The 10,843-nt window shown below is 32.9% G+C and overlaps 1 protein-coding gene across 2 annotated transcripts; it reads right to left on the reverse strand.

Annotated features, from left to right (window-relative positions):
* Positions 1-1,424: 1,424 nt before the first annotated feature.
* LOC109188790 (uncharacterized FCP1 homology domain-containing protein C1271.03c-like) lies at positions 1,425-3,041 on the reverse strand. 2 transcript variants are annotated; one of them, XM_019339414.1, is made up of 5 exons: positions 2,605-3,041; positions 2,433-2,514; positions 2,293-2,359; positions 1,835-2,023; positions 1,425-1,751 (listed from the first exon to the last, which is right to left on the reverse strand). In XM_019339414.1, exons 1-5 carry the CDS (start codon positions 2,894-2,896, stop codon positions 1,536-1,538), a joined length of 846 nt encoding a protein of 281 aa, XP_019194959.1. In that variant the 5' UTR covers positions 2,897-3,041; the 3' UTR covers positions 1,425-1,535. The 2 variants fall into 2 exon arrangements, with proteins under 2 accessions (XP_019194959.1, XP_019194960.1); XM_019339415.1 differs by having other exon boundaries at positions 1,426-1,751; positions 2,611-3,041.
* Between the last annotated feature and the right edge of the window lie 7,802 nt (positions 3,042-10,843).

Raw genomic sequence — 10,843 nt, forward strand, 5'->3', positions numbered from 1 at the left:
AAAAATTGTTGTCAATAGATTATTATAATAAATAATTCAAAATATATTGTTACAATAGATATTGTTATAATGATATAATAAAATTAAGTTACAAATTTTTTTAGAAGCTTTCATACATTGATAAAATTTTAAGAATGATGTGTGTAAACTTGTACAATTTGAGCTAGTGGGATGTAACATTGTCAATTCTTTGAAAAATTGTCCTATCGTTTTAGAGTCCATGTGTAATTGTATTTCTGATCAACAACTTTGTAATTAGGTCGCATGTGTAATTGTATTTCTGATCAACAATTTTGTAATTAGGTTGCAGGTGTAATTGTATTTCTGATCAACAACTTTGTAATTAGGTTATGCAGGTCTGACAATGATGTAAGAACAATTTTGTCCGATAAAAAAAATAATAGTGTAATATTTGTAAAGTAATGTACAATTGTACCGTTATAAAAAGACATACAAAAAAATATTAATACCATAATGACATAAATCATTCCAATAATACACAAAGCATAATTGAAATATTGAGTTTTGTTCTAAATAATCAAACGAAGATTAATTAAACGGAAAAAAAAAAAAAAAAAAAAAAAACTTAACATAATTTTTTTTTTTTAATGCAAGAAAATTATTTTCAAAGTTCATGATTTATAATCTTAACTTTGAATGTTTTGTACTTAGTCGGGCTAATTATTTGACCAAAGTTTATGTTAAATTTTATATTGTATTTATTTTTTTAATACTCCGTATATTTTAACATATTCGTAGTATATATTTAACAACTACGCCAACTCTGATTGGAATGAGGTTCGAACTTAAGACATTTCTTATAAAAACTAATGAGTAAGTTAAGAATAATAAATAGTTAACGGAATATTCCGTTACTAAAGTTTATACTAAGGGAATCCAGGGTTATTTAAGGGAAGAAAATAATATAATAGAGGGTAAATAAGGAAAATCATTAAAAAAATACTAAAATTAAAATAATATGAACCATTCATTTACAGAAACAATTACACCGACATTTTTTTGTTCCAGTTATGGGCCTAACATTATTGACACTTAGTAGATTTGTATATTTGTATTTGTATGTATGTATTTGTAGTTTTGCAGATGTAGATAATAATTGCCTAATAATTATTATAGTATTAAGGTTCGTTGAATTTATTTTTATAATAATTATAATTAAATTATTTTTCATTTTTTCCATATTTATTTTAGTAATAATATAATTACATAAATCATATTGCATATCGATTTTATTGGACAATTATTTATTCGAATTCAAGCGATGATAACATTATAAAACATAATTCATCCAACACATTTCATCAATTGCACTACATAATATTCGTTGTTATAATTATATAATTGTATATCAGTTCAAATTTTTATAAAATATTATAACAAATCATTTTCTTACAATGCACGGGTGAAAATACTAGTACCAGTTAATTAATAATAACATATTCAATTGATCATACATACATCTGTATGTTACATTCTTTAGACCAGAACAGGGAACATCAGCTGAAAGCTATGAATCATGGAAGGGATCCAAGAACCTGAGAGTAGAAATTCCAGTTGGAGCTAGTTTCATCAATGGCCTTCTGCCCAAATGGATGCTCTTCAACATACCCCCTCACATCCTCAGCATCTGCTAAACATTCTAAATACACTCGAAGATCACCTCCGGGACCCAATGCTTTATCGTTCTTGTTCATCAACTTGAAGGTCTCAGGAAAGATTGAACTATGAACCTAAGCACCAAAAACAATTAAAGTCACATCATATCATATCCATAATGTATTTTTTCAAACGATTTAATTTAATTTGTACTCACAGGATTGAGTAAGGCCTTGTAAGGAGAATCATCCAAAAGCAATGTGTTTGATTCATTGTAGTATCCTTTGACGAACCATTGTAGATTAGGGAATTCATTCTCCCATATTTTCCTTAACTCCTTCAAAACCAAGGGTTTATGCTTGTTCTCAGGAGTTTTGAAGCCTGTCTGGGTACAATTGGACATATTCTGCAGATTTCATCAATAGACAACGTAATAAGAATCAAATCCCATATTGGATTCTTTTTAGGTGACTAATAAACTCGTTGTCAGCACTCGAGAGTAACCGGCAAATAATCATATAGAAGTAAATCAGAAGGCCAATAGACTACTCTGATCAATTGAAAATTAAATTTGAAATTTTATAATTATCAAATCAACTGTCTGACCAATTTGGCCGAGTTGTCTTTATTGGATTCTTTGCGTGCACTGAATGTATAAAAGATTCTGAATCTTACCCAGCAAAACAACAGCTTTTTCTTCTGATCTCCCAGTAGATAATCAACAATTGGGTCAAGATTTTTCCTGCACATATATATGTTAATGTTGTTGTAATGACAGAACCAAGAATTGAAGTTTGAACAAGTATTGAGATTACTTGAGTCTGGAAGACCAGATGCCGACATCAAACTTGTCGAAGCAAAAACGCAGAAAATCGTCGCAGAAGGGCCGCTTAATGACTGCAATTAAATTCGGAGAATTAAGGTATAATAAGATCAGTACAACGTTCAAGAGCGAGAATTAAGGAAATTTAAAAAGCTTGGTCGTTGTCTCACTTGTTCCTCCTGAAAAGCTGGCACCGCCAGGGACGCGGCGCCTGACTACGTCTCCAAGGAGGCCATTGACGTCCAGTATAATGAGTTTCCGCCGCGAAGAACCGCCGTCCACGGCGGCGACATCTGCAACTCCTCCACTGCTACTGCCGGAATCGACAACTGGGCTTATCTCGAGTAACGCCAGAGACGCTCCCACCCGATCAATTTCGCTCTGCACGTCTTTCTCCGGCGTCAGTTCGTCGGAAAATTTGGATCTTGCATCGACGGCAATGTTTGCTGACTCCATGCCGATGACCGAGACTTACTTGCTGAACAGAGGCTAAAGATTAAGTGAATAAATACAAAAACAGAGATGGGGGTACGACGACTATACGAGATTACGAGGTTGTCGTAGAGGGAGAAATTATTACAGTACATTGGTATTTCTGGGGAAGTGGAAGATGGGCAAATTATTGTGTTTTTTTTGGTCGACGGGTAAATTATTGGGTGGATTATAATTTTTTTTTTTTTAAAGTATACTTTAAAGTTCTATTGTGAGTTAATTCTAGGATGTTAAATGACAAAAACGAAACGATAGTCTGAGACTAAATTTGAAAATGTCACAAAAAACAAGTGACCTCTTATGGAATTAACTCTTCTATTGTACTCCCAAATCTTATTTTCTCAAATTTATTCCTGTGGTGGGTTCTGATAGGTCATTTTTTCACGTGAGTTCATGTAAAAGTGTTTACATAAATATTTTAAGTGTGGAAGTAAAAATTGAGAATAAAGAATATGAGTACATGTAATATTTTCTATTTTTAATATACTAAAAGTATATTATTTGTGTATTCAATGTATATTATATAAACAATATATTTTCAATTCTCAAATAATGTATTTTTCTTTAAATATAATATACAATTTTAATATATTAAAAATATATTATTTATGTATAAAATATATATTATTCAATAGTATAATTCACATAGTTATGTGGACCAATAATAATTGTGGAAGAGACGGCTGGGCTGCTGTGGCTGTTATGGGCGGCAGTTAAAGGCGAGAGAAATTAGTATTGGGTTGGGCAAAGGACGGTACAACTTTAGTATGGGCTGGCCAATTAATAAGTAAGTTCCCAATAGTAGTACATACTAATATTAATCAAAGCATCACCAACAATGATTTTGTTTTTTTGGAAAAACCAATAATGATTTTTGGATGATTTTGTTTTTTTGATGGGGAGTGAGAAGCTGATTTGGAGGGGGAAGAAGGGGTCCCGCAAATTATGCCTGGGAAAATGGTGAACACGGGTCCAAACGGTATCGTTTTTACAGAAAAAAATTAGTTAATGTGCTGTTAACGGCGTGTGTTTCTTTTAGATTATGAATTTTCTGTTATGAGATTATGAATGTACTCATAATCTCATAAAAGAAAATTCATAATTTTCTAACTACACATTCATAAATCCATGCCTGCACATTCATAATTTATGAATGTTGAAGAAACTTGTGCGAATAGGAAGTGAAACCGCAAAATGTGAAAATGAAGAAGAAAAGTCGCGCAGTTAATTTAAAAAAAAAAAAAAAGATAATAGTGCACCGTTACCGTTGGGACCGTGTTCACCATCCATGGTGAACACAGTTCCATGGCATAACGATTGAAGGGGTCCACACAGCTGTGTGATCAACCACGGTCTAAAACAACGTCGTTGAATTTTATTAATTAGAATAATGTACATTATATGTTAAAATAATAAAATATATAGGGTAAGATAATGTATATTATGTGTTAAAATAATGAAATTTATAGGGTAAGATAATATACATAATGTGTTAGATTAATGTACATTTATGTGTTAAAATAATATACTTTATGTGTTAGAGTATTGTATATTGCAGCGGATTGCATGAAAAAAAAAAAATTGTGGAAAACGACGTTATTTTTGGAGCATGGTCCATACAACTGTGTGGACCGTAATTATTGAGAAAGAAGGGAAGTTAGAAAAAAAATTGAATTTGCAATAATTTGAGTTTTTTTCTGAATTTCAAGAGGAAAGAGAAAAAATAAAAAAGATAAGAGGCATGATGCACGTGTGGTGCACCAAGTGCGCCCAATAGCGAGCATGTGCATTGCACACGCCTTCTGGTGCATAAAAACTTTTTTTCTTGACAACTTTGTTTTTTTTGTTTTGTTTTTTTTTTTTTTTTTGTCTTTCCATTTTCTCTCTTCTCTTTGCTCTTTGTTTGGCGAAAATTCTTGGCAAAAACCTTGAATTGATGGGTTTGCTCTCATCAATTCATGTAGCAACGTTCTTGTAAGAGCTACTTTCATAAATGAGTTTTACCAAAACTCAATTAAAATAGTCGAATTCAATAGTGTATTGACAAGAACTGAACTCTTGATCATAATTAAACTCATGACTTTCAAGTATAAAAATTATATTTCAGTCACTCAATCATTCCTTTCGGGTCAGTGGTTGGTTGTCTTAAACGGGAAGAAAGGTCAGGTGGAAACCGATAGATGAGTGATAAGGAAACTGAAAATTTAAAAGCCTTCTTGCCTGCCCTGCTTCAATTCAATGGAAATACACAAATGAAAGCACTCATCAACAGCGCTAGTATGCACTTGCAGCCCACTTCCCTCTAGTCAACATGTGACAATGATTACCACTCTTATTTCTCATCAAAAATTTGTGGTCCAGTCCATTTGATCGATGATTTTGTGTTAATTTGTTTATTCAACAATGAACCAAAAGAGTTTGGACCACTTCTCAACATTTGCAAATGGCATGAACCCCAATCATTTTATACGGGAGATTTGATTAGATGGATGGATTAAATTAAATGTGACCAAAATAAATTAAAAGGTTTGGTAAAAACAATACTCCGTATTACACACTAAATGTGGAAATAATTCAATAGTAATATGATCAAATGTGATTTTTTTAAAAATAGGATTAGCACAACACGAGATCTTTTATTTCATGAAACAGGGTTAATACACGGATGCTTAATTTCTTTCATAATGATTGGTTGCTGACACATGTTCATCTTGCATTACTCGATCTACTTTTGATGGACTCTCGACCGGATGGAGTTCATCCCATCTTGACAACAAAGAATAATATTGGAGTAGCTTAACAACGATATTTGTAGTTTTAATTTCTTGGCTTAATTTTTTAAAGTTACAATTACGTACATAAACATGTCGATTTAGTGCATTAAGACCCAACTACTTGTTAGTGACCTGTAATAACAGGTCACTAGATTGTCCAGCGATGTTCTGGTGGTAAAAATCGACGACGACGACCAACACGTCGCCAGGGAAAGGTTGGTCGCCTTCTCCGGCGACGGCAGATGGCGACCAAACTAGTCGCCATCTCCAAGGGACCAGTTTTGGTCGCCTCCTCCGTCATGGAGATGGCGACCAGGTTTGGTCGCCTTCTTCGTCACGGAAATGGCGACCAACCCTTCTCCAGCGACTTGCAAGTCGGCGTCGTCAGTTTTCACCACCAGAATATGGCCAGAAAACCTAGTGACGTAAATCGACATGTTTATGTACCTAATGACAACTTTCAAAAGTTCAGGAACTAAATTGAGTTCTCAGGTAAAAATTGGGGTGTATTTGACCATTTTCCCTTTTTAAAAAAAAATGTGTACACATAAATTTCACATTCGTCCTTGTTATCTTTGATTTATGTGAAAGCCCCCAACGGCTACTCAAAAATGCATGAAGTATGCTTTGTGACCTTAACCAACAAAGGACCACAAGAAAATAAATCAACTAAAGTTGTTTATAGTTAACTGATTCAAACTTAGAAGACTAAATACGAATTTTATTGTTACCAAACCAACTACTAGACCAACTCGGTTAGTTGTCTAGCAACACCCCCCCCCCCCCCCGCCCCCCTTGTTATCTTTTATATATATTTCAAATTTTATTGCACATTATGTACGACTTTCGGTGATTTAATTTCAAAATCATATTAAGTTTTAAAAAAGTAAATAGTTCACATACCTTTATTGGCATGCCAATGTTGGATCCTTATGTTACTTGTTTGCTTTATTTAAGGGGTAATATGGAGGCTAAAGCTACCATATTAATATACTAAAGTTAGAAGATCAAGTGAGAAGTCTTCAAAGGCTGTCAATGACGTATACAATATCTCTTTTTTGTACTAAAATTGCAGAAAAACAATCAATATATGATCATAGGATCGGATGCCGTGCATATGATGATAACATAATGTTGATTAATGATTGTAGTTTCTGTTATTCCACATGCTTGCTAGCTAGCTAGGAAGATGAGGTTAATGCGTTCTCCATTTTTGTAGTATCGTAAAAGATGAGGCCACCAGGTGTCATGATTCAGAAGCTTTGTTAGTGGTGGGAAAATTGCTTTGAGAATCAATTTTGATATGATCTTGTTTTATGTACCATTAGCTATTGGGTTAGGATTGGTTTGATTTGAATAAGGGGACAAAAGAGTTTTGAAGAAATCTTATGTAATCACATATGTTTAGAGTGATGGAGTTCAAGGCAGAGTCTCTAGCTTGCAAGGAGATTCTTTCTTGGCTCAAAGATCACGACGTTTCGTCTGTGGAGCTCCTCACAAATTGTTCTAATCTCCAGCATATTTTATCGTCTCACCATTTTGATCTTTTGTTTTATGTTGGTTTTACTATTGATGATTGCCGGACTATTATGTCGTCGTTTAGTCGTTCTTTTGTTAGTTTAGTTCCTAGAACTGATAATTGAGGTGTTCATATTCTTGCTTCTGCAACTTTTTCGCAGTCTTGTACTATGTATTGGGACTCTATTCCCCTGACTCTATTGCTGGTTTGCTATAATATTTTCTACCGTTGGGTTGGCTTTCAAAAAAATTAAAAAAAAAAAAGTGTTTAGAGAGTGATGGAATTATAGTGCAGGTTAATACCTCTAATTATCTAAAATAAGGGTTTAAATGATTAGAGATTAAAAGATTAATACTTTAAACCAGTTGAATTGATTGACGTGAGTGGTTGTGTACTCTCATCTCTTAAAGAGAGATCAGAAATTCAAACCTCTTCTCGGCAAATTATGTTGTGCATCCATATGCACCATGCATGGTGCATACGGATGCAAAAACGACATCGTTTTAATAAAACGCGCGTCTCCCCTTAAAAAAAAAAATCAGGTTTGATTCTCATCAACAACATATGAACTAAAATTCCATAATCGATGAACTATAATTCCATAATCTAATCTATGAACTAAAAATTCCAGAATGAATGAACTAAAATTCCATAATCTATAAACTAAAATTTCAGAATCGATGAACTACAATTCCATAATCGATGAACTATAATTCCATAATCAATGAACTATAATTCCATAATCTATGAACTAAAATTTCAGAATGAATGAACAATATAATGTTGTTGCTGGGAATCGAACCTGAATTTTTTTTAAAGGGGAAACGCGCGTTTTTTAATAAAACGACGTCGTTTTGGCATCCGTATGCACCATGCATGGTGCATACGGATGCACAGCATAACGATTGCCTCTTCTCGTATGAAAATATCAATTTGACCAACATTTTAATTTGCTCCTTAATTGGGTCAGGCTGAGATAAGGCTGCCTACATAATATCGACCTCTTTCTTGTATCTCGGCCCTCGACCATCCCAAGATTAACATAGGCAAATTATGCTCTGGATCCGTGTCCACATGCCCAAAACGACATCGTTTTTAAAAAAAAACGCGTCATTTAGTTAAAAAAAAAAAAAAATTCGCGCGTGTTTTGCCGTTAACGGCGTTATTTTTTTTTTTGATTATGAATGTACAGTTATGCCGTTATGAATGTACAGTTATGCCGTTATGAATGTACAGTTATGCAATTATGAAATTATGAACACAGAGCTCTAACATTATGAACTTACAATTATGAACATATATAGTGATAAAATTATGACCATGGAGCTTTAAAATTGTGAATATAGAGCTTCGAAGATTATGAATGTACAGTTATAGAGTTATGAATCTACAGTTATGGAGTTATGAATCTACAGTTATGAGATTATGAATCTACAGTTATGAAATTATGAATGTACAGTTATTGATCGAATTATGAACAAAGAGCTCTAACATTATGAACTTACAATTATGAACATATAGTGATAAAATTATGAACATAGAGCTCTAAAATTGTGAACATAGAGCTTCGAAAATTATGAATGTACAATTATGGAGTTATGAATGTACAATTATGACGTTATGAATGTACAGTTATAGAGTTATGAATGTACAGTTATAGAGTTATGAACGTACAGTTATGAAGTTATGAATGTATAGTTATTAACATATAGTAATAAAATTATGAACATATACTTCTATAACAAATTGATCTGAAATTAAAAAAAAAAAAAAAAAAAAAAAAAAAAAAAAAAAAAAAAGAGATAACAGTGCCTAACGGCACTGTTACCCGTGTCCAGCAAGCATGCTGGACACGTGTCCAAGGCATAACGATTGATTAACATACATGCCAATATGTTTTTTTTTTTTTAAAGATAACAAAGTTGACCAAACACCCCATTGTGAATTTATTGAGACAGCTGCACGCAGTTGGGGAAGTGAAACTTGAAATATAGGATGGAAGAGAATTTTGGGAAGCATTTAAGTATGGAAACCCAAAACTACCAGTCTCCAACCTATTTCAGAAATCAGAAAGATGAAATAATAATCAGTCGGTCCTGCATTTCCATCTTCATCTATATATGTGCAACAACGTAACGTTAACCCACCTATTCAATGCTCAATTAAAGCCTACACACCCCGTACATACGTAGAATTTGTCAATGTACCATACCTCCAACTTAACCAGGAAAATGTTACCCAGTATTTAATTGGTCAAGATTGTTACGTTGTACAAGGTTACAAGTTTAATTTCCTATGCAATTGTTTATTGACCTCTTTAATTTGAGCCGGTCAGCTATGGAAAGTTAAGTATAGACCCTTAGATAGTAGCTGTGAATTATTCTCGTTACTTAAAAAATATTATTTAATTTGTACTCTTGAAGATATATACATTCACCGTGTTATTTAATTTGTACTCTTGAAGATATATATATTCACTGTGTTATCATTCCGATTTGGATGTAGGAAAAAATGGCGTAGTTCTTGGTGATGGCGAAGTCGTGCATAAATGACGGTTGTGGCATGGAAAAAATTGGCACGTCGGGTTGTTTGGTGCCGTCGGAGTTTTGGTCGGAGTAGAATGACCATATTGACATTATTATTAAACAAAAGTAAGTCAGTTAACATTTTTCGGTTACATTTAGTCGGGAATTTAGTCGAAATGATTACAATTGATAAATATTGAATAATCAAAGTACTAAATTAACAGTTTTAAAAGTTATGAATTGAAATTAACAATACATCAATAGTCACAGGACTAAAATTCAAATTTTTTTCAAAAAGAATATTTTAAAAATGGTGGGGCCAAGTTGAACGCGTCAAAATGCATATTTACTTTCCCTTCCAACGATTTTCTGCGGATTTCTACACTCACGTCATTCTCGTTCTCAACCCACTTGCCAATTTCTCTCGTTTCATAAGACGTCGGTTTTGAGACTACCATTTTAGCCATGAACAAGATCAGTATATCCGTGGGGCAATTTCGAGTCGAATTATTCATCAATTAACACAATAATCACAAGATATTTAAGTTAACTTAGTGCGTAAATCTTTATTAACTACACTACAAAGCCAAATTCATCTAAAATAGCTTTCAAATAGTAACTGCAAACTTTCTCATAAATGGAAAAAAATTATATTAAGGATACCTCCAGTCAAAATGCTTTAGAATACAAATTTTACCATAAAGTTAGGAGTCCAAATCTCAATCCTCTTGAGCTGATTTACTTTCTTGTAGTTATTTGTCAGGTTAATTATAAACAATCTAAACTGATTTACTTTCTTGTAATCATTTGTCGGGTCAATTATGGACAAAACCAAACATACTTCTTCAGGGTCATTGTGGACGTTGCAGGTTATATAGAAAAAAAAAAAAAAAAAATCCCCTCTCAAAAGAGGTTGTAATATCAAGTTTTAGTTGAGGTGATATGGACTCTTTGTACTTGATTGAGAAAGTAGTTATGAACAGATTTTGTAGTTACTGGTATTCAAAAAAAAACATGAAAATATGTCACATCAAAGAGTATAATTGATATAGTGAAATTTTGGAGTCCCATAGTAGAACTCAGGCTCTGTAAA

Source organism: Ipomoea nil, unplaced genomic scaffold (genome assembly GCF_001879475.1).
Source record: "Ipomoea nil cultivar Tokyo-kokei standard unplaced genomic scaffold, Asagao_1.1 scaffold1509, whole genome shotgun sequence".
NCBI lineage: Eukaryota > Viridiplantae > Streptophyta > Magnoliopsida > Solanales > Convolvulaceae > Ipomoea > Ipomoea nil.

Coding starts and splice junctions, on each gene's coding strand:
- LOC109188790 (XM_019339414.1), bottom strand. CDS start 2,896: ATGGAGTCAGCAAACATTGCCGTCGATGCAAGATCCAAATTTTCCGAC. Junction 2,360..2,432: donor ATCTGGTCTTCCAGACTCAA/GTAATCTCAATA, acceptor ATATATGTGCAG/GAAAAATCTTGACCCAATTG. Junction 1,752..1,834: donor ACAAGGCCTTACTCAATCCT/GTGAGTACAAAT, acceptor TTTGGTGCTTAG/GTTCATAGTTCAATCTTTCC.